The sequence below is a fragment of the Tursiops truncatus genome, chromosome 19, assembly GCF_011762595.2.
Source record: "Tursiops truncatus isolate mTurTru1 chromosome 19, mTurTru1.mat.Y, whole genome shotgun sequence".
In the NCBI taxonomy this organism is placed as follows: domain Eukaryota; kingdom Metazoa; phylum Chordata; class Mammalia; order Artiodactyla; family Delphinidae; genus Tursiops; species Tursiops truncatus.
The window spans coordinates 50265606-50292975 of NC_047052.1; the positions used below are offsets into that span (position 1 = coordinate 50265606).

The 27370-nt window shown below is 58.0% G+C and overlaps 1 protein-coding gene across 7 annotated transcripts; it reads right to left on the minus strand.

The window, feature by feature from the left end:
- Positions 1 to 376: 376 nt before the first annotated feature.
- On the minus strand, positions 377 to 26748 carry NAPA (NSF attachment protein alpha). 7 transcript variants are annotated; one of them, XM_073796070.1, is made up of 13 exons: positions 26510 to 26747; positions 21868 to 21990; positions 15771 to 15850; positions 12644 to 12760; positions 6947 to 6993; positions 6648 to 6702; positions 5409 to 5593; positions 5159 to 5214; positions 4987 to 5071; positions 4041 to 4145; positions 2801 to 2869; positions 2313 to 2363; positions 377 to 1136 (listed from the first exon to the last, which is right to left on the minus strand). In XM_073796070.1, the coding sequence occupies exons 1-13, from the start codon at positions 26605 to 26607 to the stop codon at positions 1035 to 1037; spliced, it is 1173 nt and encodes a 390-aa protein (XP_073652171.1). In that variant the 5' UTR covers positions 26608 to 26747; the 3' UTR covers positions 377 to 1034. The 7 variants fall into 7 exon arrangements, with proteins under 7 accessions (XP_073652171.1, XP_033702096.1, XP_073652172.1 ...); XM_033846205.2 differs by having other exon boundaries at positions 5409 to 5486; positions 6648 to 6725; XM_073796071.1 differs by lacking the exon at positions 5159 to 5214 and having other exon boundaries at positions 6648 to 6725; positions 26510 to 26748.
- Positions 26749 to 27370: the final 622 nt, after the last annotated feature.

Consider the following 27370-nt stretch of genomic DNA (forward strand, 5'->3'; position numbering starts at 1 on the left):
GCCCTCCCTGCAGGGAAATACGGACGTGGGGTGTGAGGCTGGAAGACTTGGTGTGCCTCCTCCAACCCTTCTTATCACCGGTGATGCATCCATCCTCCCGCCAGCTCTGGGGGAGGGGCACTGGCACCCATCATCCCAGCTGAGGAAACCAAGGACCAGAAAGCCCAGAGCTCAAAGATCCCAAGCCCATGGCTCCCAAACCCACCAGCCCTGGGCCTCCCTTCTCTAGGCTCTGACCCAGCCCATCCTCCTGGTTAAACCTGCCCTCTTCTTTCCCAGGAAGCACACCCAGAGCCCAAGGTGGGAGGGCCAGGGAGAGGGGACACAGGCCCTGAAGGGTGAGGAGGGAGCAGAGGTGAGGAGGAAGAGACTCATGCACAAGTGTTGTCTTTTATTTCCTTCCTCAGGCAGCTGCAGCTTCCCACCAACAACACCTCGAAGCGCAGGGTGGAGATGGAGGGGTGGGCATGGGGATGACCCTCGGAGCTCCAGGGCCTGGGACTACCCTGAGAGGTGAGGGCTGCAGGAGGCTGGGAGGCTCCCGTGCTGGCTGGGGGAGGAACCCACCCCCAGCAGTGACAGCAAATCACGGCGGCTACGTGGGCTCAGAGCTCGGCTGGGGGACAAAGGTAGAGAGACAGACACCAACCTCACGACTCAGCTGGTTGGGAGATGGGGGGCCAGATGCTGACCCTGACCCCTGGCAGCACCCACAGCAAATAGGTCTGCATCAATGACTCTGCGTGTCGGAGGGGAGAAGGGTACCTCCGGGGGCTTAAATAAAGGGGCAGGGGGCAAGGGATGCGGCGGGAACAGAGTATGACCGTCTGGCCAGCGGGCCTAGCCTCAGGGGCCCCCGAAGCAGTGCGGAGCCTGCGCCGTGGCTTGCGAGACTCCTTGGTGGGGAGGAGGGAAGGTCTCGCAGCCAACGTCTCGGGCCCCACCTCTCTGGGCTCTTCGCGATCCTCACTGGAGGGCCAGGCTGGGGGAGAGCGGACGGGGCAGGGAGGTGGGTGCCAGGGGGCCAGGCGGGCCTAGCGCAGGTCCTCCTCGTCGCCCTGGATCGTCTTCTTGATGCGCAGCAGCATGGTGGTGAGCCACTGGTCCAGCCGGGAGATGGCGTCGTACTCCTTCACCTGTGTGCGCCGGGGGACCGGTGTCAGGAGGGGCGGCCCACCCCGCGCCTGGCTCCCGCCCTGTCACCAATCCTAGCCCATGGTCTCTGTTCCCAAGAGCCTCCAGGCGTGTCCCTGTCAGCCCCAGTCCCCGAGGAGGAGCAAGGGGAGGCGTGGGCCCCGACCCAAGCCGGGGCGGCTCCCTTCTGTGTCTTTACTGGCCTGGGCGTGAGGCTTCCCTTGGGGGGAAGAAAGATTTTATGGTTGAAAAAAAAAAGTCCAGTTTTCTTGTTTTACGGATGGGAAATTGAGGCCTGGAGACATGACGAAGCGGCGGGATGGACCTGACAAGTTTCGTCTCTGTCATCATTCAGAGGCCTACGATTGGTGATGGGCACCCAGGGAGAGACATGCTTGACAGATACAGTCTGGAAGACATAACGTGGGCCTAAGCTGGATGTAACTGAGTTCCAGAAAGCTCAGAACAGGGTAAGGAAAGGGAGAAACATCTCCATGGGACGGTTCTATCGGGGAAGCTGCTGGAAAGGGGGACCCTCCCAATGCTGCCCCTCCGGCACCCTTTGCTCCTCCTCCCTCCTGCTGTCGGGGAGGGGAGAGGGAATGATGCGACTCATTCCCTCCCTCCCTGCACATCCAGGACCACCCGAAGTGCCTGATGTGAGACAGCCTGAACTGCTCACCCAGGGGGACTCTGAGTGGTGCAAAGACCCTGGCCTTCAGGAGCAGACAGATATGGGCTCCAACCCCAGCTCTGGCCCCGAGAGGCCTCAGTGCCATCATCTCTAAAAAGTGGAGAACACTCCCCGCACCTCTTGGGGCTACTTGTGAGGATTCTGCAGCGACTGGAGAAAGGAGTTCATGGCCAGGGTCTGGGACTGGAGGTAAAAACGGGTGAAATTGGGCTTCCCTGGTGGCGCAGTGGTCGAGAGTCCGCCTGCCGATGCTAGGGGACACGGGTTCGTACCCTGGTCCGGGAAGATCCCACATGCCGCGGAGCGGCTGGGCCCATGAGCCATGGCCACTGAGCCTGCACGTCTGGAGCCTGTGCTCCGCAACGGGAGAGGCCACAACAGTGAGAGGCCCGCGTACGGCAAAAAAAAAAAAAAAAAAAAAAAAAAAGTGTGAAATTCATGGGACCACATCTGACAAGGGCAGCCACCCCTGCCAGCCACTCACCGCCTCGGTGTAGCTGTCCACGTTCTGTTCCTCGTGGGCGTCTAACAATTTCTGCAAGAGAAAGGCAGGTGGGGCTCAGGGGCCCAGGCTGGCCTGAGGCCTGACCTGGATGAGATTCACACGCACACTATCTGGGTGAGTGAAAGTCCGGGGGACTCCCATGCTGACAGGAAGAAAGGGGCTGTGTTCCAGCCCTGCCCTCCGCATCACTAACACAGAACATCACGTGTGCACGCGTGCCCGTGTGCGTGTGAGATCCCGCAGCCTCCCAGCTCTGCCCCCAGCTCCATCGTTGACTGAATTTTACTTGTCTCATCCAGAAACTGGTGACCCAAATGGCAGACGAGGGGGAAACAAAAGACCCTTGAAAAGTACTGTACAAATCTCGGTGATCGTGCTAACCAGAGCCAAGCCTCCAGACTCCCATCCACACGCCCCGCTCCAAGCGCAGACGCAGGAAAGCGCTGGCCTGAGCCCCCGGCACTCACTTTCATCAGCTTGCACTCCCGGGAGTCGGAGAACGCAGGGAATAGCTCCTCATACTTCTGGACAGCGAGCTGAGTGTCGGCGAGGGTGGAGGGGAGGTCGAAGGGGACAAGTTAATAAAGAAGGGCCCTCGGAGCAGCTGGCCCGGCAGCCGAGGGGATTGGGGGCCGCTCTGGCTCCGAGTCAGCTGTCTGCGCCACCCCCCAGCCTCCAGTGACACTGGGCTCTGTGCTTCACGGAGCTGAGCTCAGTGCAAGCCTGGCTGCAGAGACAGCTGCAGGGGACGGGGGGCGGCGGGGGCCTGGGGGAGGGAGGAGGGTTCCCCAGGCCGGTGCTCAGTGCCTCTCCTGCACCCGATCCACCCAGGGTAGGGGCAATGGCAACAGCTGCCTGGTACTGCCTCATAACAGCCCATCCTATGTGTCAGGCCTGACGCCGGGCACTTCTCACGTTTAACCCTCACGAGGACCCGGGGAGGGTCAAACGATGGTGACCCTATTTTGAAAGCAGAAAACAGATCCAGAGATGGTAGTGACCTCAGGGCACAGGGGACGTGTTGGGGATCTGAACTGGCCTGACCCCAAAGCCCAAGCTCTCACCTGCCCTGCCGGATGCCGGCAAAGGGAGCAAGGGTGGGGCTCAGACACACCATGTGGCTGAGGATGGGGCAGCTGGAGACGCCAAGAAATCCCAGACGCCAGGAGAACCCAGCTCCTCTCCCTGGCCATTCTCCAACCCCTCACCCAGCCCGGACCCCTCTCTTGCTAAGAAGCCCTGAGAACAAGCGGGTCTGGCATTTAGGCTCTGGTTCAAATCATGACACTGGGAGTCAGAAAGATCTGGAATCCTGGGGCTGCAGTTTACTAGCCATGTGCTTTGGACAAGGGACTCTGGTTTCAGCCTCAGTGTCTTCAACTGTAAAATGGGGTAACCATGGTATCAACCTCATGGGGTGCGGTAAGGACTCAAAAAGTGCTCCCACAAAAGAAAAAGCCTGGCACTGAGCAAGTCGGGAGTTGGAAACTCAAAGGCTACAGGGACTGAGCGAGTGAAATCAGGGATAGAAACAAGCATTTCCTGCTCAAAGGCCGAATGCCAGGGGCCAGACGTGAGTGAGGGGCTTACCCTCCGAAGGGGAAAGAGGTGACTCGGCCTAGTGACAGACACTGTGCTCCAAGGGCAGTCACCCTGTGTGTGGGGGGGTGGGGTAAGCTCTGGGTGGGCCCCTGGGCCTGGGCTCACCTTGGCGTTGAGCATGTCGATGCAGAAGTGGCAGAGAGCCGCCTTGAAGAAGTAGTCCTTGGCGCTGTACTTGAGCAGTGGGCTGTCCATGGCATTGGTCCCCACCTGCAGGCACGAGGAGGCGGGCAGCCAGAGGGCCAGGGTCACTGCCAGGCACTTGGGGGCCAGTTGGGAAGTGGGTTTGTTCCCCAGTGGGGCCCTGTTAACCCAGGACCCTGAGGGCAGGGAGAAGAGAGACCGGCCCTGGGGAAGTCAGCAACCAGTCTGTGAGTGACCGAGGACCAGGGCATGATGGGGAGTGGGGGTGTGGCCACAGGGCTGAGGCCAGGTGTCCGTGGGCTTCCCAAGGCGCCCGCGATGGTGGAGGGAGAGGCGGCCCTGCTGTCAGGCCCGACAGGAGGCTGGCACATCGGTGGGCAGAGGGGTGGCAGGCTGCGGGAACATGAGAGGCGGCGCCCGCCCCGCTCTCCTCCGAGGCCAGCTGCCTGCCTTTCTCCTGGCCAGGCTGAGCCCACCAGGGCGGCTGGCCCCCCCCCACCCCAGCCCTCCCCGCCCAGCAGAGGGGAGCCTGCATACCCAGGGGACACCCCCTCCCGGGCCCCTTCTAGCAGGCTCCTCAGCTGCCTCTGGCTACCCCGGGCCTCGCAATTCTTCCCACTCTCTCCCTGACTCTGGTTCTTCAGAGTTGGCCTCACTCTGGGGCCGCCTGGGAAGCGCCCTGTGAGGAGTGTGGGAAGGGCCCGTCTAGGAAGAGGGCGGTGACACCGCATGGGGTCGTGGGTGGAGAGAGTGTTCAGCCAGGCGGAGCACAGGGTGAGGGCGTGGGGATGACCGAGGGAAGTGCAGAGAATGGGGGGGGAGGGCAGGGCACTGGAGAGGATGAGAGACAGGACGAGGGGCACTGGCAGGCAGGATGGGGCGCCATGCCCGCCCCGCCTGCCCCCACCTGTTCGTAGATGTCAATGGCCTTCTGATACTGCTCCAGCTGCGCCGCGTAACCAGCCACCTTCAGCAGACACTTGTTGGCAGAGCTGAATGGGGCAGAGAGAGGGGAGGGAGGTGGGTGGTAGCAGGGTCTGGGGCCCTCACCGAGGGGCTGGGGCGGGCAGGAGGGGTACCTGTTGGACTCCTCGCCTTTGTAGTAGTCTGCAGACTGCTCATAGTGGGCGATGGCCTGGGGAGACACGGGCGGTGGGGGGAGGGCGAGGGGCCAATGCAGCCTTCATCACCTTTGGGCGCAATATGGCCCGGGACTCACCGGAGCCCTTTACCCAGGCTCTGCCGGTGCCCCGTGCTCCTGTCCTGGTCTCAGAGGACTGGCCTAGGCAGCCCTCCCCGGCCACTGGCCTGGCCCCACCTGCCACTGACCTTCTCGATGTCCACCAGCTCCGTCTCGTAGATCTCAGCAATGGAGATGTGGTGCTTGGCCGCGATGGTGAACCGGCCCTGGGTGAGACGTGGGAAGGAGCCCTCAGGACGAAGGGCGTCCTGAGTGCCCCGTCCCAGCTCAACCACACCCCTCCGGGTCCCCGAAGCTGGATCCTCAGCCGCCCCTGGGAGGGGAGGTGTGCAGAAGGTGGTCCCAAGAGACAGAGGGGCACGGGGCTTAAAAGGGAGGCTCTAGCATGAGCGGCCTGGGTCCGAGTGCTGCCCTGACTGGGTGACAGTGGGCATGTCCCTCCACAGAGTCTCCAGGGGACACAGGCAGATGGAGCAACACCAAGGTAACGTTTGCACAGGGACTTGCCAGAAGCTCTGGCCCAAGGAGGCATGTGACAGATGGTCCAGAGAGGCGGAAGGACCAACCCAGAGTCACCTGGTACAGGCTCCCCGCTGCCTAAGAGACAGCCTCCCTCCCGGCCTCCCTGTCCCGTGTGGCCACACAGCCCTTCTCACAGGTCAACCCCTGCTCCAGCTTCCCCTGCAGGCACCCAGGGCTTTCCCCAAGGATGCCTTCCAGCTCCCAGAGGAGCTGAGCACCTCCTACCTGCCTCCACCCGGTGGGGGTCCAGATGCCTGGCCCGCCACTCACACACGAGCCTGGTCCATGGCTACCTCCTTGCTGAGGGCAGCAGGAAGGGGCAAGGCCCTGGGCTCAGCCAGGACTAGTTTTGGGTCTCAGCGACTCCTGTTGGTAGGTGTGGGGCCCTGAGCGAGTCATGTCTCTTGTCTGGGACCCTCTTTCCTGACTGTCACACGGGATGACAACAGTGCCCACCTCACGGGGCTGCTGTAGGGGAGACTAAACCACCCAGCTCAGAGCATCTGCTTCAACACATGGCAGCCGCTACCACCGCTGTAACGACACTACTACAGCATGGCCCTGGACCCGGCAGGAGGCAGGGCCCACGCTCCTGCCCAAGGGAGGGGTCTGACAAAGGTAGAGTGCGAAGGGGCAAAAAGTGGAGTTGACAGGAGCCAGGGCCTGGCTCTGGTCCACTGTCCTGGCTCCCTGGCCTCAGGCCAGCAGCTGCCTCTCTGGACCTCATCTGTCGATGGGGATGCTCCCTGGGGCAGGGCAGGGGCTGAGCTGACTCTGGGCCCTGCCTACCCTCCCCAAATCAAATGGGACGCTGGCGGCGGGTGTCTGGGTAAAGGGAAACGCACCGGATACGCGAGGACCCCAACAGCAGTGACGTCTACGAGTGAGGACAACGACGGCCTGTGGGGGGCCAGAGGCAGGACCTGGGGAGGGGCCGCCAGCCCCTGTGACGTGCTGGGAGCTGCCACCAGGAGCCAGGCTGGTGAGGAGCTGCGTGAGGACCCAGCCAGCCCAGCCCGGCTCCGGTGACACCCCTCACCCTGCCAGTCTCCCGCCTGCTCTCAGGGCCGGAGGAGGAGAGGGGAGGCTGGGGCAATATGGTAGGACTTGGAACGGGGTGGACAGGACACGCAGTGACCCTTACCATGTCTGTGTATATCTCAATTGCTCTCATCAAGCAGTTAATGGCCTCTGGGGAGAGAAAAAGGAAGGCAGGGAGGAGAAATGAGAAGGTGAAGTCATTTCAGCAGAGGCCGAGGAGAGGAGGAAGGTGCAGGGCTGCACTGGGAGAGGCCAGGGCTACGCACCTGAGCAGGGAGGGAAGGTGAGGGGATCCCCGAGATGCAGGAAACCTGGTCAGGCTAATTTATTCTGCTGTGACTTGCCGGGCACACGCTTTCAGGGGAGCCCTGCTGATACAGCTGCCCTCTCCCCCGGGCCAACACGACGCCACCACCATCCCAGCAACCCCTGGGACAGGGCATAGCCAGCTGGTGGCCAGACTCCCGTGGGTGTTTTGGGCCAGACCTGCCAAGGCCCTGCCCTTGAGGATGAGCTGCCGGCAGAGGCGGCAAAGGCTGACATCGGAGGAACGGCCAGGTCCCACCTGGGCTCTGCCACCCTTTCACGGTGGGACCCTGAACCAGCTGCATCCCCTGGCCTCCGTCTGCGGCAGGAGGCGGCTGGATGCTGTGATGCTGAGGCCCCTGCGGTTGGGGTCTCCACTATTCTGCCCACATCCCAGCCTGCAGCAGAGCCCTCTGCACCCTTCTCCACCTGGCACTGCTGCCTGCTGGCTCCTCAAGCCACAGGTTTCACCGACAAAACACACACACTGGGGTGGCACCTGGGAGGAAGAATTGGGGTACCTTTGTTGTACCACCTTTTGCAAGTTTTTAAATTTGGGAAAGGCATTTTTTTTTTTTTTGACAAGTTATTTGGAGGATAGAGGGAAGCATGAGTGGGTGGCATTTTCTAGCAGATAGAGATGAGCTCTCGGGTGGATATTTTTTTAACACCATTTTAATGCATCTCAGGAGGAAAGGGTGTTGAGGGAGATGGAGGGAGACGGACAGAGAACCTGGACAGACCACAGCAGGTGGGCTCTGAGCTGGGGCAAGGTTGAAAATTCACCCCACAGTCCAGCATTTGTAAGCCCCCTGGTCTGCCGCTGGGGTCTCCAAAGTCAGCAGGGCCCACTGGGCTGAGATGCTGCAAAGAAACTGCAGGCCCGGTGTCTGCTCTCAAGGGGCTAATGGTTTCGTCACGCAGGGAGACATGTGAACAGAGGCTCTTAGGCCCAGACCTGTGGCTGGCCCTTCAGGGAGTCCACAAGCGCCCTCCCCAAATTTACAGGCCAAAAGGGGGTGTCTGTGAGCACTACTCTGGGGGAGGGAGGATTGGTAGGTCGGGTCCAATTCTGAAAGCCCCCTCGGGACCCCTAAAATATTCAGAGAGCGTACACCACTGGGTCAAGGTTCTGAGGCTGATGGGGGAAGCCTGAGGCAGCAGGGAAGAGAGAAAGAAAGCAAAAAGGGGCAGAGAAGGAGAAAAGGGAGAGAACACCACAAACAAATACAGCCTGAAGCAGTGTTACTTTAAAACACACACACAGATTTTGTGACAGAGCATTTCTGGAAGTAACTGACGAGCTGGCAACCCAGTGGTAAGGAGGATAAGGAACCAGGGGTAGGGCTGCAGTGCGGGAGCTGTGCACACCCCACCCTGCTCCATTCTCCACCCAGGGGGCTGGATGCGGCCAGCAGGTCCCCCCTGCAAGCGACTCACAGGCTCCCTCTCCTGGAACGATGGGGCGCACAAGCAGGCACCTACGGGCAGAGTGGCAAAGGTTGCCCGGGTGAGGTTAGCAGCCCTGGAGGGGGAGGCCGGAAGCTTCCCTGGCAGGACAGGCTCCCCTGCAGCGGCCACCCTGGGCCTGCTGGCACTGGCCTGGAGTGTCGTCAGCAAGACGGCCCTTGCGGTGGCAATAGGGGAAGAAGGCTTACCCGCAGGCAGCAGCATGGAGTCACAAGGTTGAGTCCCCTCGCTCCAGGACAGCTGTCTCTGAAAGCGGCAGGCTGCCAGCTGCCACCCCAGCCAGAGCACTAGCGGATTACCTGCTAACTTACTGGCTAAACCAGCTTATCTCCGGTCACCAGGACCCCGGGGGCGAACAGCCCGCGCACCCCGGCACACCTGCCCCCGACCAGCCACCTGCAGAAACCGGGAGCCAGAAAGGGCTCTGGGAGTGATCCAGCCCCAGAAGGTGGGCAGGGAGGGCTGAGGCCCAGAGAGGGGAAGGCGCTGGCTTAGGGAGACAGGTCTCCTCAGTACAAGGGGGCAAATCGCAGAACCCCACGAAGAAGTAGAATGGGTAGAAGGAGGACGCCACATGTCTGGTACACAGCAGGTACCCAGTGAGGCTGGCAGTGAGGTTGGGGGAGCACATGGGGGAGGGCAAGTGGGGGTCTGGCCACTGCCCTGCCCTGGGTGCACGTGTGTGCACACACGCACCCCTGGGCCCAGCTCCCTGGCCTGAGTCTACCCATAGCAGCCGGCAGTGGCTGAGAACCAATGACAGCTGTGGTCATCACCTCCCCCCTCTGCCCTCAGCCACCGAGGAGGCAGCAGGCCACCCTCGGCCCACACTCAGGGCAGACTCGCAGAGGGAGAGCAGTGACAGGCGCCTAATCGCTTCCTTCCACCCTGGCAGTCCCAGGCACAGGCTCAGCTGCCTGTCGGTGGTGGGGAGGGGGGCGTTTCCAGGACTCCCGTACGAAGTGCTGACACAGGGCGAGGCCTCTGAGGCAGGTGAGGCAAGCAGCGAGGCCCCGGGGAGCTGGCCACCTGCTTGGGGAAACGCGGCAGTGATCCACATGGGCCCTCCGCCTCTGCTTCACACGGCAAGCAGCGAGGGGTGGAGGCAGGGGGTGTCCAGGCCAGGCTCCCATCTGACGGGAGCCGAGGGCTGCCCCTTACTGGACGTTTATCACACTCAAGGGGCTGTGCTGGGCACGTCTGTGCTTTATCTCACGTGTGGTCTCTGCTTTACCACACCAGGAAATGGAGACTCAAAAGATTAGGTGTCGGGGCTTCCCTGGTGGCGCAGTGGTTGAGAATCTGCCTGCTAATGCTGGGGACATGGGTTCGAGCCTTGGTCTGGGAAGATCCCACATGCCACGGAGCAACTAGGCCCGTGAGCCACAACTACTGAGCCTGCGCGTCTGGAGCCTGTGCTCCTCAACAACAGAGGCCGCGATAGCCAGAGGCCCGCGCACCGCGATGAAGACTGGCCCCCGCTTGCCACAACTAGAGAAAGCCCTCGCACAGAAACGAAGATCCAACACAGCCAAAAATAAATAAATAAATAAATTTATAAAAAAAAAAAAAAAAAAAGATTAGGTGTCTCCCCGAGGTCACAGGGGAGCAGGCTCCCCCGGGCCTCAGAGACCACAGTGAGCCCCACCCTCCTTGACTGGGGTGGGCAGTCGAGACGCGGTGGTGCGGGGACGCTGCCGCTCCAACACCGCTCCCGGCTCAGCACCAAAAGCTGGAGCCCCAGCCGGCACCGCTCCCGGCTCTGCCCACACTAGGCTCTCCCCTGTGCCACAGCGCCTCCTGTTCCCTGAGAGCCACCGCCAGCACCAAATCCACCCCTTCCCACCTCAGCATCCAGGGCAGAGAACCAGGCTCGCTGATCTGATCCCTAGAGAAACCAAGTTGGCCTCTGAGCCCCAAGATGGGCACGTCACCACACCTAACCACTGCTGCCTTCCCACCGACGCCTCAGCCACTCTCCACGCTTCCAGAGGCTAGGCACCGGGCCACACCCCAGACCCGGGCCCTAGCACCCCCCACACACCCTGCAGAGCATTGCTGCTAGCTGAAAAGGCTCAGGTCAAAAGCTGGGGAAGGACGCGACATCACGGTGCCAGGTGGGGCCTGTCCCCCGGAAGCACAGAGGCTTGTTCGAAGAGCAAGTGGCGCTGTGCACATGCCATGAAGCCTGGCCTCAGCTCCCGCCCCAGACATCAGTCCTTCCAGTCACTTTGGAGCAGCAGCTGAACGTCACAGATGCTAGGGCAGCGTCTGCAGGTCGACCAGTTTCCCAGAGAGAAGGCAGGCTGGGGGTGGGGGCCCTCTGCGGGGGACGCACAGACTTCCCTGGGTGATTTGAGCTGAAAACAAACCCAAGGTCACCCTGGGTCATCATCACATCACCACATGGCCTGCTGTGGCCCAGCGCTGCCAGCCAGGTGCACTTAGCTTTGTGCGGAGCGACGGCGGCCCACCCAGTCACAAGGCCTCCCCTCGGTTCTTGCTGAGCCTGAGCTCACACGTGTGAGACACCCGGCTACACAGGAACCACCCGTCAAGTCTGGGAACAGAGAACAGCTACTTGGTCCACACAGACGCCAAATCCTCCACTGGGAACTAGATGTCCCGATGGCGATAGCGAATCCACCACCAATTCCCCAGTGCTGGTGTGTGAACCAGTGCTCACAGATCCTTGGAGAGACCCCCGGGCACTGGTGACAACTGCCCTCTCTTGGGAAGGATAGGCCTTTATCCCAAGGTGATGCATCTCCTTTCTTTTAAAAAAATTAATATTCATATATTTCCCATTCTCTTATGAGTGAATAGTGATAGCAGATGGTCATTTAAAAAAATGAGATTGTTGGGCTTCCCTGGTGGTGCAGTGGTTGAGAGTCTACCTGCCGATGCAGAGGACACGGGTTCGCGCCCCAGTCCGGGAAGATCCCACGTGCCGCGGAGCGGCTGGGCCCGTGAGCCATGGCCGCTGAGCCTGCACGTCCGGAGCCTGTGCTCCGCAACGGGAGAGGCCACAGCAGTGAGAGGCCCGCGTACCGCAAAAAAAAAAAATGAGCTTGTTAAAATTAAAAGTTGGCAACCAATGTCTGGCACCATGATTAAAAAATAAAATTCCGGGGAGACGCAAGCGGGAAATAAATAAATAAATGAAAATAAAATAAAATAAAATAAAATTCCGGGCTTCCCTGGTGGCACAGTGGTTGAGAGTCCGCCTGCCGATGCAGGGGACATGGGTTCGTGCCCCCGTCCGGGAACATCCCACATGCCGTGGAGCAGCTGGGCCCGTGAGCCATGGCTGCTGAGCCTGTGCGTCCGGAGCCTGTGCTCCGCAACGGGAGAGGCCACAACAGTGAAAGGCCCGCGTACCACAAAAAAAATAAATAAAATTCCAGCTCCACGAAATCCAGAAGTCTGGTACCCACTGGGTTGCGCTTCTACTTCAGAATGAGCCCAGGGGGACAAAAACGGTTTCCTCACAGTGAGTCAGTCCCAAACTGGGCTTCTGTCCCCAGCACGCTCTCATTTTAAGGAACTTGTTCTCTGCAGCTACATCTTTGGGATCGGTTCTCTCTGACCCCATCCCCACCCCCCAGGGGGTAGGGAAGCCAGGTTAGGATAATTTCCGCTCCTTTTTCGGCAGCAACTCCTACCTGGCTGGTCTCTGAACCCCCTCCCACCCCCTCTCGCATGTTAATTCTGACAACAGAACAGACTTTCCTCTCCCCTGGCATGCGGTGGGTCTGAAATGTAACTCCCACTCCCAAATGCTCCCAGGCTCCAGGAGGGGAGGGGAGCGATCAGCTGCAGGCACAGAGCAGAAGGGGAGGCGGAGGCTTGGAGCGCGATGCCAACGCCAGCCGGAAGGGAGCCAATTCTGAAGTTAGAGCGCCAGCGCCTCCGGGCCAGCCTATTGCCTACTATCTTGGGTCGGAAACCTGAGGCCTCCTCTGGGTTGGGGCTCAGCTGGCGCTCTGGGCTGCCAGCTCCAGCAGCCCACAGAGGCCCTCACCTTGGGGGTCGGCTTTCTTGAACGCGTTGCCGGCGTCCACAAAGCAGGTGGCCGCGTCGTGCTTGCTCTGGAGCTGCAGGTGCAGCTGGGCTGCCTGGCAGAAGGCGTTTCCGGCAGCTGGAACAGAAAAGGGGGATCCCCGTCTTAGGGGGGTGCTCCACGTTTTAGGTTGCTCAGACAGGGCCCGGGGAGGTGGTCGAGCTCTCCAGGGGCAGGCAGAGTCGCCGAGAGAGGAAGAGCCTGGCCGGGGTGAGCCGAGGTGCAGGCCTAGACCTCGGGCCTCGACCTTGGGCCTCCTGACCCCAGAGCTGCTGCCCGCACCCCCGGCCCAGGGAAGCCTGGAAACAGCATCCCCGGCAGAGTGCCGGCTGAACCGTGGGATGGGGCTGCTCGGGGGTGCTGGGGAAGAGAGTGGCAATCAGGATACAGCTACCCCAGACCCCCCACTGCTTCTCCCCTTCCAAGACTGACTTCTCCCCGCACGGCCCCCAGCCCTTTCAATCTAACTCTCCGGCTCCCTTGCCTCTGTCCACATGCCGGTCCCTCGTCCAGAGTCGCAGCAGGTTGAGTGGCAAGGAGGCCTCACAATGTCCACTCCCCCAGGGGCTTCACGTCCAGAAAGGGAAACAGGACGAGATGCCACGAACTTGAGAGCGTGGGGACCAATGCCCATGGGTGCAGGGAGGCGGAGACCACACCTGAAGCCCAGGCTGTCCTGTACTCAGCTGCGAACTGCCACCTTCCAGGCGCCCCAAGCCATCCTGTTCCCACGTCTCCGGCTCCTAACCTATCTGACTTGTGGGAGACAGCGGGACCCCTTCTCCTCAAAGGGTAGGGGCTGTGCTAACTGGGAGCTCCAATGGCCAATGCCAGCTCAGTCCTGAGGCCCCTGCCCTTCGTCCTCCTCCAGCTGAGTCCGAATCACAGAATTCCTGAGCTGGAAGAGGACAAGAGGGTCTGGCCCCCATCCTGTACCTATAGAGCAGGAGGCTAGACAAAGCCACCCAGGTTTTCACTATGCATGATTTCTTTCTTGTTTTTAAGGGCTCCAAACTTGAGTGCAGAATTTCCAGAGAAGTAGTATCATTGGGGAAAAAGTTAAAAAAAAAAAAAAGGCCTAAGAGTTTTGTTTGCATATTTGGGGGAAGGAGGGAGGTGACAAATTTTAGGAGAGAAGCACCATCTATGCGATTGAAAAAGAAATATTCTTTCTCTAATGGTATTGTTACCTTAGGAGCATATAAAAATACACATAGGATCTGGCTCTAGGCATAACACATGCTATGAAAGCTTAGGAAAAAGCTCTTCTAATTTTCAGGACACCAAAAATATTCTCAGAAAACGACAGTCCATTCTGCCCTGTGCCTCCACACCCCGCCTTCACAGCCCCATCCCAGGTTTCGTTTCCTTTGTAGTCGGAAAGTTCCTCCCTGGGTTTCAACACTGTCTTTGCTTGATATTCTTGATCCAATCTTGCTGATGTCTGAAGCCATGTTATGAAGTCAGCCCCCAAAGGGCTCGAGCGCTGGCTTTTTGAACCTCTCTTCCAGGCCTGCAGGTAGCTCCCAAACAGATCTTTGGCCCCTTGGACCTCCAGGAGCTCCTCCCTGGACTTCCCTGGCAGTCCAGTGGTTAAGACTCTGAGCTTCCACTGCAGGGGGCACAGGTTCAATCCCTGGTCTGGGAACTGAGATCCCGCATACCGCACCGTGCGGCCAAAAGATTAAAAAAAGAGCCCCTCCCTGCCCACCCACCTCTCCTTGGCGGACGCTGCCCAAGCTCCAGCCTTGCCAGGGTCTGACCATACCCCTCCTGGCCAAGTCAGGAGGGCCACTCCGCCCACCAACACAGCCTGTGAGAGTCTCAGGAGGCACGTGACCTGGGATGCCCTCTTCCGGGAAGAGGCCCTTCCAGTATACTATGATACTGTCTGTGTGTGTGTGTCTTGCCCCAACTGGAGTGAGAGCACACAGATGGCTGGGGACCTTGTAAGTGCTCCTGCAGTCTGCCAGTCTGTTGACTGGAGTTCTCTAAGGGCTTCCCCTCCCACTCTAGAGGGAGGGGTGCTGCTAATAGGAGTGGGAAATGGAGCTCGCAGCTGCCCCTGTGCTGGGCTGCCTGCTCTGCGTGGGGACGACTGAGCTCAATGAACCCACATGACAGCCCCGCAGGGTCAGGACCGTTCCTTTCCCTGTTGCCGTGCTAAGGAGGAAACAGTTTTGGAGAGGCCAGGTAACCTCCCTGGGGTCACGTGGCCAGCCTGAGCTGTGACACAGATCCAAGTCACTCTGGCTCCAAAGGTCAGGAAGCCACATGGGGCAGGTTAAGCCCTCCAGCTCCAGAGTCAGAGTTCTGGTTTCTGAATTCTGCTTCAGTCACTCACTAGTCGTGGCGTGTTGGGCAAAGGGCTGGGCCAAGCCTCAGTTTCCAAATCTGTGAAATGGGGATGTTAATGGTACTGACGCTCATGGTGTTGCTGTGATGATTCAGTTAAATAATGCAAGCTTGGTGCTTAGGAGAGTGCTCAATAAATGGAGCTATGATTAATGTTATTATCGGAACCACTTGAATCATCCCCAGCCCAGAATTCAGACTCTGATGGAAGTATTAGGGAACTGCTTCCACGGAAACCTGAGATTCTTTCTTTCTTTTTTTTTAGTAGAAGTATAGGTGATTTACAATATTGTGTTAGTTTCAGGTGTACAGCACAGTGATTCAATTTTACATATATATATATATACTTTTTTCCGATTCTTTTCCATTATAGGTTATTACAAGATATTGAATACAGTTCCCTGTGCTATATAGTAGGTCCTTGTTGGAAACCTGAAATTCTGAATTTAAGGAGAAACCCCTCAAAGAGCTCATAATCTACATGGGTCTATCTGAATTCAATAATCTATTTATCCTTATCCTCTAAGTTCTCATTCCAAGGCCCTGTGACCCAAGTTGTAAAATAACCCAGTGGGCTCGGAATGACCAGATGGCAGGCCAGTGGGCTTGTAGAGCTGGAGATGGCATTGGTGGGGGAGCTGCAGGGCTGAGGCCTCAGCCAGGCCTCTGGGACTGGAAGCTGAGGGGAACGAGGAGGAAGAGCCGTGGAGGCGCTCTAGCAGGGAGCACGTACCACTCCAGTTCTTGGCCATCTTGAACATGTTTGCTGCTCTGGCGTAGATTTCACATGCTTCCTCTATTTTGGATGAGCCTCTGGGAAAAGGGAAAGGAAAAACAGGTAAGAGAAAGATCTGATCTGGTATCAAAGAGAAAGCAAGCCAGGGCTTCCCTGGGGGTCTGGCGGTTCACTAAGACTGAGCTTCCAATACAGGGGGCACTGGTTCGATCCCTGGTCAGGGAACTAAGATCCCACATGCTGCACAGTGAGGCCCCCCCAAAAAAGGAAAAAGCAAGCCTTCTGCCCCAGCGACAGTGGAGATGTGTCCTTACATCGCCCGCTGGATGGTGGCCCCAGCCCCAGCATGTCCCCGTGAAGCCAGCTTCCCAAGTCCAGCTACAGCTCAGGCCTCTGCCCGGGCTCAAGGGAGATGGAGCTGGTGGCCCCCAGTCCCCATGCAAAGGCTGGCTAGGCCCTCGCTGGGCAGGTCTGGGCTGGACCCTCATTGTGGGGGGGGGCCCTTCCCAACCACCCCCAGGAGTCCTGCCTCTGACAGTCTCCTCCACGTTCTGCTCAGATGCTCGGTGCTGACCACTGGATCCCAGGCTCTCTGCAAATCCCTTTTCCCCACGAGACTGCAAAGCATTCTGGGAGAAGAGTCCATCCTTGGACACCTTGTCCTTTCCTCAATGCCCTAACCCTGTCCCTTGCACACTGCAGCTGTCCAATGAAGACGTCTCAACCCTAAAAGCATGTTGCTGCCAATTCACGACTAGGCAGATATATAATGATACAGACATATAAAGAAATACTGTTTTTAAATATGTACACCGAAAGTTCCCATTTGTGTTAAAACAAAACAGAAAAAGAAGGTGAGAACAGAAACATACATGTAAACATAGAAGATTTCTGGAAAAATACACACACAAAAAATAGAGTATTTTTCTCTAAGGTGGGGTCTGTAGGACTGGGTGCCAGGTGTGGGAGACAGACTCATATCCCTCGTTAGGACTGTCTGGATTTTAAAATCGTCCGCATATTTCCTATTCGAGAAAAAAGATATATATATATATTTTAAATATTAGCATTTACGTTGGGTTCTGTGATCCAGCAATGAATTACATTCCTAGCAATTTATCCTAAGAAACTAAGCAGAGGGACTTCCCTGGTGGCACAGTGGTTAAGAATCCGCCTGCCAATGCAGGGGACACAGGTTCAAGCCCTGGTCCGGGAAGATCCCACATGCCGCGGAGCAACTAAGCCCGTGTGCCACAACTACTGAGCCTGCACACCTAGAGCCTGTGCTCTGCAACAAAGAGAAGCCCACGCGCAGCAACGAAGACCCAACGCGGCCAAAAATAAAAATATATAAATAAACTAAAAAAAAAAAAAGAAAGAAAAAACAAAGAAACTAAGCAGAGAAGCTACAAGGATGTTCAGCACAAGATTATTTAAAATGGCAAAGTAATGGGAATTCCCTGGTGGTCCAGTGGTTAGGACTCGGCGCTTTCACTGCTGGGGCCCAGGTTCAACCCAGGTTGGGGAACTAAGATCCCCACAAAAAAAATAAAGCCACACAAATAAATCATCTTCACTGTCCTAGCCCTCAGCGCTGTATCAACTGGCCCTGGAACCTTGCCGACACCAGCCACAGAGGGTGAGGGCCTCCGACATAATTCTGGACGCAGTATGGGGAGCACCCCTGCCCTCTGCACTGCTGGTGAGGCAGGGCCAGCGTGCCCACGCTTTGGATGCACATCAGATGTTTGTTATAATAATCAAACCAGAGCCCCGGAGTCACCCTCCCTGGAGATCTCACTCAGCAGGTCTGGGTGGGGCCTGCCATCAAGATCTGTAACAATGGCCTCAGATGATTCAGATGATCAGGCGAATCTGGGAGGGAAAAAGCTGACCTAGACTGACCTCTTGGGAAGCAGCCACCAGTGACTTGTCCCATGTCAGGTAACATCGGAAGGCAATACCCCCAGGGTGGGCTGGCAGGGTGGCTGGGACTGGAATCCTGGCTTCCTGAATCCAAATCGCACCAGGTAAGCTGCTTTAGATGAAAAGTCTCCCCTCTGCCTTCTGGGGCTGTGCTGACACTGCACCCACCCTCTGTTGTCCCCAGAAAGCAGCCCTGAGGGATGTGGTGACACACACCTCCCACACTCCACCCTGCTGGGTTCCCCCATCTTCCCACCACAGCTGCACTAGACGCCTTGGGCCTGGGGCCCCTGTTTGGAGTGAACCCACTCCCGGCCCTGGAGAGGTGAGGAACTTTCACAAGTTTTGGGCAGAAGAGATTTCAGAAGGGTCCCTGGGGGCCAGGCTACAAAACCCCCTGGGGGATCTTCTCTGGAAGGTTCTCTGAAAGGAGTCAGGTGCACTCACAGGCCGAACCCCAGATCTGCCCACCCCATGGGTCCCCTAGCGCATCCTTCCCTTCCTTGTGGGTGCAATTAAGTCCTCTCCAGACCCAGACATTCTCTGAAAAAGCTCAGATTCCCGGAGGAGCAGAAATGGCCCGTCCCACCACGGAGAGGCCCAAAGCCCGGTGATAACAATGAGCAGAGTCAGCCCCAGCTGGCTTGTCGCAGCTCAGTGGGACGGGGCAGACTCAGAACACAAGGCCTGTCAGCTGCTGGGCTGAAATTCTATGATCCCAGACTAAGCTGGGCCAACCCCGTGCTGGCTCACTGATTCTAACTGCGGGTGGAAAAGCCAGAGGGATTAACATCTGCTCAGGCCTCCAGGCCTGCCTTCTCCTTCCCCTCAAAGCTTGGGTCCTGGCCACTCCCATGACCAGGCGATGACAGGAGAATCTCTGGAGCTCTAGCCTCTCGCTTTAGAGATGGAAGTGGAGTCATCAAAGGGGAAAGTAATATGGCTCGGGTCCCTGGCGAATCCTGAGAAACCATTCACATAGCCATTTATTCAACTGGGGAGCAAATATCTGAGCATTTATTATGTGCCAAGCACTGCAGGTAACAGTAGCAAACAAAGGAGAAGGGCCTGACCCTCAGTGAACAGGACATCAGCAAGACAACTGCAGAGGGACCGGGGGACGAGGGGCTTCTCTGAATGGGCAGGTCAGGGCAAGCTGCTGTGACTATGTGAGATTTAAGCTTAGTCCCCAGAGATGACGAAGGAGCCATCCATGTGAAGCGGGAAGCACATTCTAGGCAGCAGTCACAGCACGTGCAAAGGCCCTGAGACAGAAACAAACTTGGCTAGTTCAAGGAAGAGAAGGGGACCAGGATGGCTATGGTCCAGGGAGTGGCAGGCATTGAGGCTGGAGAGGTGGACGGGGGACCCCATGCTGGAAGCAAGGACAAGGGTTTAGGCCCTATAATAAGGAGCGTTCTGCAAGGCAAGAACGGGCAGAAGGAAGAAGAGCCCAGCTCCTCTGCTTTTCCAAGCTGTCTCCGCATGTGATACACCTGCATTGTTTACTACAGGATTTCTCTCCTTGGTCAGGTCACTTCAGGTCACTTATCTAAGAGTGGCCTCCCCGACAAAACCCACAAACTCGCTGAGGGAAAGAAACCAGGCCTCCCTCGGACCCCTGCACAAGGGCCAGAGGGGCTAGCTGGCCCTGCATCTTCTGAAGAGCCCAGGTGGCAGTGCCTGTGACAGCTGACTGTCCCTCCCCCCACCGATCCCCCCAAACTGCCTCTGCTCCGTCCTTCCCATCACACAGCTCTGAGCCACACTGGGAATAGAGGGAACTGGTTTGGGCCAGGCTGGTGCAGGGCTGTCTATAATTACCCCACTCAGCTTTGCTTTCTCCCCTCCGCAAGGCGGAGGAAGCAGTCTCAGGTCTCCCAGGCACAGCCACCATCCTCCAGTGGCTGCCATATGGAGGGAAGGGGGCGGTGCCAGGCATGCACAGATAGCCCGGTGGGACCCGGGCCAGGGGGTCCGCAGGGCAGAGTCTCAGCCTCCCTCCTTCCTTTCTCCATCCCCTGGGCACTTCCCGGCTCCCAGAAACAAGCCACCCACCCAACCTGCAGTCTCCTGAGGGCCTCAGAAGGCAAGGCAGGTGGAGTAACTCCCATGTTAGGTCCCCGACACTCCCTAAACCCCTGTCCTTCTGCGGCGCCATAGACACCTGCCCTCAGCCCCCTCCTCGGCCTGAAGGTCCCCGGGAAGAATGGACCCAAGGGCCGGTCCGGCCCCGACCTCCTCTCCTTTGCTGTGCATCCTCACGACTCATTACAGTGGCCTGCCAGGTGCCACCTGAAGCAGTACAGAGAACCTCACAGTCACCCTCTAGGTATGACCCTGGCTTACAGAGGAGGAAGCTGGGGCTCACAGTGGTGAAGGGGCTGGCCCAAGCCGATGCTGCCGGGAAGCGGCAGGGCCGGGGAACCTGCCCTGCCTCTTGCTCACCCTGTGATCCAGGAAGCTTCCTTCCCTGTGTCCGAGAGTCTTCTGGAAAAGGAGGGGGCGCACAAGCTCCCTGCCTGCTCCGGCCTCTCCGGTCGATGAAACAGCCAGCGCTGCTCAGGTTTCCCTCATCTGAGGAGGAAATGCTGCTCTCAGCGGGAGCCAGCCTGAGCAGCCTCGAGGCCCCGAGGGAGTCATTAAGCCAGCCCCCCGCTGAGCCCTAGCCCACCTCACGGAGTGGCAGGCTGAAGGTACATCAGAAAACAGGCCCCTGGCACCGGGAGCAGCGGCCCCCCCAGCCTCGCCCCCCTGCCGACTGCACCGGGGCTGGCAGAGCCAGAGCCGCGGGGTCTCTGGGCATCTCTCGGCCTCTCCTCCTCCATCGCCCATGAGCGCTAAGCCCCTTGCTGCCCCTCTGGCTCTGCGGTGCATCGAGCTCCCGAAGGGCCCCAGGAACGACGGAAGAATCCAGTATTACACACTAACTGCCCAGCTGTGAAATGCCTGGACGGGCAATGGGGAGAGAGAGAACGCACTTGGGGGCCGAGAGACCTGGGCTGAGGTCAGCCTTGGGCACTTTGCTAGCTGTGTGGCCTTGGGCTAGTGATCCCTGAGCCTTGGTTTCTTTATCTGTAACACAGAGACAACGAGCCTGACCTGGGAGGCGTCTCGCGAGGATGAGAAGGCGCAGTACCTGGCACACAGCACAGTGAGGCCCGGGGCAGGCGCTCAAACAGCTGCTATTATATGAAGGAGGAGAAATACACCCCAAGGGCTGCGGCCGCCCGGCAATGGGAATTCTAGAGTCGCTCAGGGTGGGTGGAAAAATCGAGGACCACAGTCAGGCAGGCCTGGGCTCCGGTGCTGGCTCGTGGTGCCCCGGCCTCTGCTTCCTCAGCTGTAAGTGGGGCTAAGACACCACAGCCGGCAGGCCTGCTGGAGGCACAAGGAACACCCCCTGCCCCCGCAGGCAGCAGCCAGGAGAGCGCCTGCCACACAGCAGGTGCTCAGCCAACGAGAGCATCACTCGCTTCAGGCTGGCGGAGAGAGCAGCTTCTGGAAATGTTCTCCTTTCGCATCGCAGTGTGGGCTTCATCGCCTTACCTCCAGATTAGCTAAGCGGCGCCCCTCCCCTGGCTTCCACAGAGCCGGGGGCCTCCCACCTACCCCACCCACTGAACACCACACTGATGGGGCTGGTTCCCGGGCCATCGCCCTCCTGCCCGTGAGCTCAAAGGCAGCGGCCACGCCTCCCACACGGCCCAGCAGGCCTTCCCATGGTTCTTATACGGATGCCCTCTGCAACCCAACAGGATTCCTTCATCCCAGCCAGAGCGCCCAATGGTTCCTATTCTTAAAAGATGTTTTGGAAAGACCCTTGCCTCTCAGTAGCCCCACTCCAAACAGGAGTGTCGAAACCTCTGTGTGAGCAGACAGCAGGGTCCCATCCATCAAGAGAGGCAGAACCCTCAGACTGCAGGGAAATGACAGCCGGCTCCCCTGGAAGCCTTGTGTCCCCTCAGGAAAGCCTCCACTCTGAGCCCAGGCAAGAGAGGCTGCGTTTGAAGTTGTGGATCTTGGCAGCTGGCAGGGGACAGCGAGTCACCTCGGTGCCCAGCTCACCGGCACCCCGGGGTCCTGCGTGCTCTGCAGGTGGAGGGTGGTCTGGAAGCCGGCACTCCTCAGCCAAGGGCCCGGGGGGTCCTGGATGGGGGACACCTACCCAGAGGACCTTGGCCGCAATCTCTGCCTCAGGAAAGCCAGCCTCCAGGGCTCCCAGGGGTTGCTGGTGCCCAAGAGCGGTTCAAGCAGGAACTGTGTCAACGTTTGATCTGCAGGCTGCTGTCTGTGCACAGAAAGCACCCCGTTATCTCTAGTTCTCCAGCGCCTCGGGCTCAACTTCCAATCACAATACCCAATACTAATACTGTTGATAATAGTAAGCACTTAATAAGCACTCACCAGGGTCAGGCACCATGCTCGCAGCGCTTCACATGCATAACCTCATTCTCTCCTTAGGACAATCCTACGAAGTAGGTATTACTATGATCTTCAGTTCAAAGAAGAAGAAACTTAGCTAAACACACTGGTATCTGAGTGGAAAGAAGTTTTTATTTTGGATTTGGGGGAAGGGGTCACGGGGAGATGTCAGGGACGAGAAAAAGCACCAGGAACAGAACCACTGTTTGGAATCTGCGCAATCCCGAAGGGGTACAGCGAGAAGTCTGGATCCCTCGGGAGACAGGCAGCAGGAAGGAAGAAAAAGCGCATCTTGCATCTCCCCTCTCCTTTTCCACAACTGCATCGTCTTTGGGAAATCGCCACCTTTCTGCTTCCAGAGCAGAAGTCTGGGCTGCTCTCCCATCTCCTGAGCCCTGGCTGGGGAGCTGAGGAGGGGAGGGAAGGTACAGAAGCAGCTCGGATCTGTGAGCCGGCTGGTACAGCCTCCCTCCCAGGCTGCTGGTGCACCAAAGCCCCCTAGTGTCTGGCAGCCCAGAAACAACGAAGAGCAAAGAAGGCCTTAACAGCTAAGGTGACGGGGCTGCCCCCGATCCCAGGCGGGAGCAACCCTCCTTGGCCCTTTTGACATGAGCAGAGACCTCTCAGTTTGGGCTGCTGTCATCGCTGAGGTTCCTGAAAGGGGAAGGAGGAGCAAGAGGGACAAGCTGAGCCCTGACACTCCCCGCTCCAGTCCTCGGAAGCCACAGCGGGTTGTGAAACGCTGAACCCCAGCAACCCCGGTTCCAGAGGGAAGGTGTCAGGAGTGGTTCCCGCCCATGAGGCAAGTCCTCTCGGGCTGGCCCCTCCGGCAGACAGGCTTTGGTCAGGAGGGTCTCGGTCTCTGTCTGCATCCCTGTCCTGTGCGCTAGCCTTGCACCATGGCAACCGCTCTTGGAGCTGAAGGGTCTGGGATGAATACACCTGCTCTTTCTTTCAGATGTTTGGAGAAAACTGTCACGTGGGTGGGGAAGATGGGGGAATCAGAGGAAGGAAAGCTCCCTAAGACGCCTAGTTAGCCAACATCCTCCCTAAACGGAGTGCCCTGAAATGGGCCCGAGCATCAAGGACAAACTTTGTGTGGCAGCAAGAGGGCTTTGGGATCAGACAGGACAGTGTGTGAACACGATCTCCCACTCACCAGAGGACTGGGCAAATATACCAATATCTCTAAGCCCCCATTTGTCCACCTCCACGGGGATGTCGTGAGGACTACATGTGAGGACACAGGTAAAGCGCCTGGCCCAGGCCGGACTCAGACTCAGAGTGAGCACTTAATAAACGTTATCAGCTATTATTACTGTCACCGTCTTCACTCTCCCCAACACCAGCTGCTGCAGTCCTTTCTACAAGGCAAATGGGAACCCTCCAGCACTGGCCCTACTATGGATTGAATGCTTGGGTCCCCCACCAAAATTCATGTGTTGAAACCTTAACCTCCAAGGTGATGGTATGAGGAGATGGGGCCTTTGTGAGGAGATTAGGTCATGAGGGTGGAGCCCTCATGATTGGGATTAGTGCCCTTATTAAAGAGACCCCAGAGAACTAGTTCACCCCTCCCACCGCCCTTTCCACAATGTGAGAACACAGTGAAACAATAGCTGTCTATGAGGAAGCAGGTCTTCATCAGACACCAAATCTGTCAGCACCATAATCTTGAACTTCTCAGCCTCCAGAACCATGAGAAATAAATTTCTGTTGGTTATCAGCCACCGAGCCTATGGTATTTTGTTACAGCAGCCTGAACAGGCTAAGACAGGCCCCCATTAAAATCCTCAATACTCTCCAACACCTCCTCAAATCCAAGCCCTTTGTCAGAAGACCCTCCAGGACTGGGCCTGGTTCTTGTTCAGTCTCACCCCCTTCTGCCCATTCTACGTTTATGGGCTAACACGGAAGCCCCTGCATTAAACCTTCATCTGGGCCTTGCTCAAACTGTATCCTCTGCCTGAAGCAGTGCTCCCCCGCCAGAGGGTACCCCTGGAACTCCTGTTCATCCTCCCAGATGGAGGTCTCTCCTCTGGGGAGCCATCCCTGTTCCCTTTAGATCTTGGTTCCCCATCATTTCGGGCAGAACCTCCCCTCACACTAGACCTCTGTTCACACAATTCCCTCTGCCTAGAACACCTTCCCCAGCCCCCACTCCCTTAGCATGACCTAGGGTTCCTTGGGGCCCAGCTCACACCTCACCAGAACCTTCCTTCAGCTCATGCAGCTTCCTCTCAGGTCAGGAACCTCCCACAAACGACAGAATCTAGCCCTTAGTCACATTTGACAATTTTGCTTTACTAGTGTTTTAGCAAGCGTTCATCTTGCCTTCCCAACCAGGTGGCAGGTGTTTCAGGGTCTCACTCAGCTGCTCCCTCCAAGCACGGCCCAACAGTACACTAACCCCCAGTCCAAAGGGACCAGACACCAAAAGCCACCCAGGAAAACCATTACCGAAAACTGAGCTCTTAGCCCCACCCCAGAACACTGCACTTTTATTTCTCCCCTTGTGAAGGAAGCAGAAACACACATACCCTCTCCCCACTCTTAGCCTCCAAAATAAAACATTTCTCACCTAATCAATACAGGCCATCAGCCCCGGATGTTTCTCCACACCAGGCAATTCTCAGCCAGGTTACTCAAGTTCTTTCACTAAACATAATCCACCCTCAAATAACAACGAGCGGCTCCCATCTCCTTTCCTGGAAAGAACCCTCCCCCACTTCATTTCTTACCAACCTCCTAACACCATGTCTCCCAATCCCTGGTCCTCCCCGCAAGCCCCTTCCCCAGCCTTCTGGATGACTCTCCCAGCCTCACAGCCCTCCCCAACCTCTGCCTGTCTCTGCTGCCAGGCTCCATGAGGCCCCCTCCTCACAGTTCTTCCTAACTCACTACAAACTCACCCGGCCTACTGCAGCTCTCCTCCCAGGCCGATGAGCAACACAACGCTCCTCAGTCCTCCGCGGCCTTCTTCTCCCTCCACCCGGGGCCTCAAGCCCCCTCCCCTCACCCTATTAAATCTCCATGGCCCGGAGTTCCGTTCCCAACCTCTTTCATCTCCTCTCTCATCACACCGTTTCTCCCTGCTCTGACCCCCCCATCCCCACTTCTCCCATCAGACCCCTACCTTGATCCCCACCAGCCCCGTACAGGCTCCACACCTGTTTCCTTCCTGGAAGTAACACTAATGGTAGCTAGCACTCTCAGAATGATAACCACGTCCCAGGCACAATTCTAAGCACTTTACTTGCATTCTTATTCTATACTAGGAACAAACCTGAGATAGATTTCACTAAGCTCCCCTGTAACAGGGAAATTAAACAGCTTACCCAAGGTCAGGAAATGGCTGTTGACACTCCTAAGCCACTAAAATGCCTCAAAGGATGGCCAGCCAAACAACTTTTACGAGCCAACATGAACTTTATGTGAAATGTCTGCCGCACTGCAGGTGTTGGTTCTGTCTCCCAGACCCCTTCAGCGGTATCCTGGGCACGCCACTCTCATCCTACTCACAATGCCCACCCAATCCTTACTCAAGGATCACACAGCAGGCTTTCGGCCCCTTTTGGTTTACTCATCTCCCTCATCTCTCCCTTTTAACCCTCCAGTTCCTAAATAAAGCCTCACCCCACCTTAGTCTCCAGCCTCCCAGTCCAGGCTTCTTCAGAAGCCGTAACTCCATCACCCCAGGGATTCCTCTGCTCAGATCTCAGGGTGTCAGGTCCCCTTACACTACTCAGCCGTGACCAAGGCCATACCCATCCCAGACACCTCACACATCTCAGACTTGGGCTCATCATCCCAGGATCACCTTAGCCCTGCGCCCTGAGCCTGCGTTCACACAAATCCACCGCCCCAGGCCTTGGAAAGGTGAAGCCCTCGGGCAGGGGTCCTCAGTTCCAGGGACCCAAGACGCCCGTCTGGGATCCTTCAAATAGGTTCTCCTAGAGCTCCAAAAGGCTTCTTGACCTGGTTGCCCTCCCAGGTTCCCTCAGTCCCGGCAGGCCAGGTCCCCTTCAAGGCCTGAGACCATACTCCCTCGGCCCAGGTTCTCCACCAGCCCCTTGGCCCATCTTCAACCTGGGTCCCCTTCCTGCCTCCAGATGGTGTCGCCTCGGCCTGGGTGTCCTCAGCCCAGGGCCCTTCTACCATCTGGGACAGACTCTCCTCAAACTATTCTGCCAATGCCACAACCCGGGCACCCTGGCCCTCGGCCGGTGTCACCTCTGCTGCCTTAGACCATGTCACGTAACCCCGCAAGCCGCCCCCACCCCGTCCTCTAGGTTCGAGCCCTTCGTCTCTATCGCCGCCCCAGTCTATGACTCCTCTGTCCTCTCAGTCTAGGTCCCGGCCGGACCCCTCGGCGCGGTTCTTACCCAAAGAGGCCCGAGAAGAAGGACTGTGAGTTCTTCACTTTGCGCTCCGCCTCGGCCAGCAGCGCCATCGCCTCCGCTTCCTTCCCGGAGTTGTCCATGGCGGCCGCAAAGGTACTCAACAAACCGCCCGACCCGGGCCCTCGGAGGACTCAGCTGCGGCCGGGCGGCGGTACACAGGTCAGGACAGCTTAGTGGTCTGCGTTGACGTCGCACCGGCGCGCGCCTCAATGCGGCCCAGAACCACGTGATTCGCACTGGCCAACCAGCGGCGTCGTAGCGCGGCGCGCGCCCCGTCGGCCACGCCCCCGCCAGCCGCCGCGCACCGCCCCGTGACTCACGGCCTCCAATTGGCGACCCGATGCTTTAACGCATGCGTATGCATCCGCGTACGGCACTCTACTCTCTTCCTGGTGCTACCGGGACAGACCACGTGACTCCGCGTAAGCCAATCGTAGTCCTCACCGCCAAGGACCCGCCTTGAGGTGCTACCTTTCTGGATCCTCCTCCACCAATCAACATCAGCTCTTGGCTCCGTCTGCACTTCCCGGCGGAATTTGGACCGTAGTCAGCTGACCATTGATCCTCACGTGACAGCTCCATGCCGGAAGACACGGCCAATCCACGCCTGGGTTTGACAGTTCCCTTGCGCAGAGTTTAGTCCCCGCCTTCGCTCTTTACCTCCTGACGTTCTCCTTCACTTGGAAAGGCGTAAGTGGTAAGACGGAAAATGGTATCCGTTTTCCTGCGCCCTCTGTCGACCTACGCTGAAATTGGCTTGGGAAGGCCAGGGAAGTAGGCGAACATTATTTTATCGTGCTTTGCTTTCTTGCCTTTCGCAGAAATTACGGTTTTCACAAATTG

Bases quoted from the DNA above. Each gene is read 5' to 3' on its own strand.
- NAPA (XM_073796070.1), bottom strand. From the start codon at position 26,607: ATGGACAACTCCGGGAAGGAAGCGGAGGCGATGGCGCTGCTGGCCGAG. The intron at 21,991-26,509 runs GTAAGAACCGCG...TTCTGTGCACAG, and splicing joins TTCTTCTCGGGCCTCTTTGG to ACAGCAGCCTGCAGATCAAA. The intron at 4,146-4,986 runs GTGGGGGCAGGC...TCGTGCCTGCAG, and splicing joins CCATTGACATCTACGAACAG to GTGGGGACCAATGCCATGGA.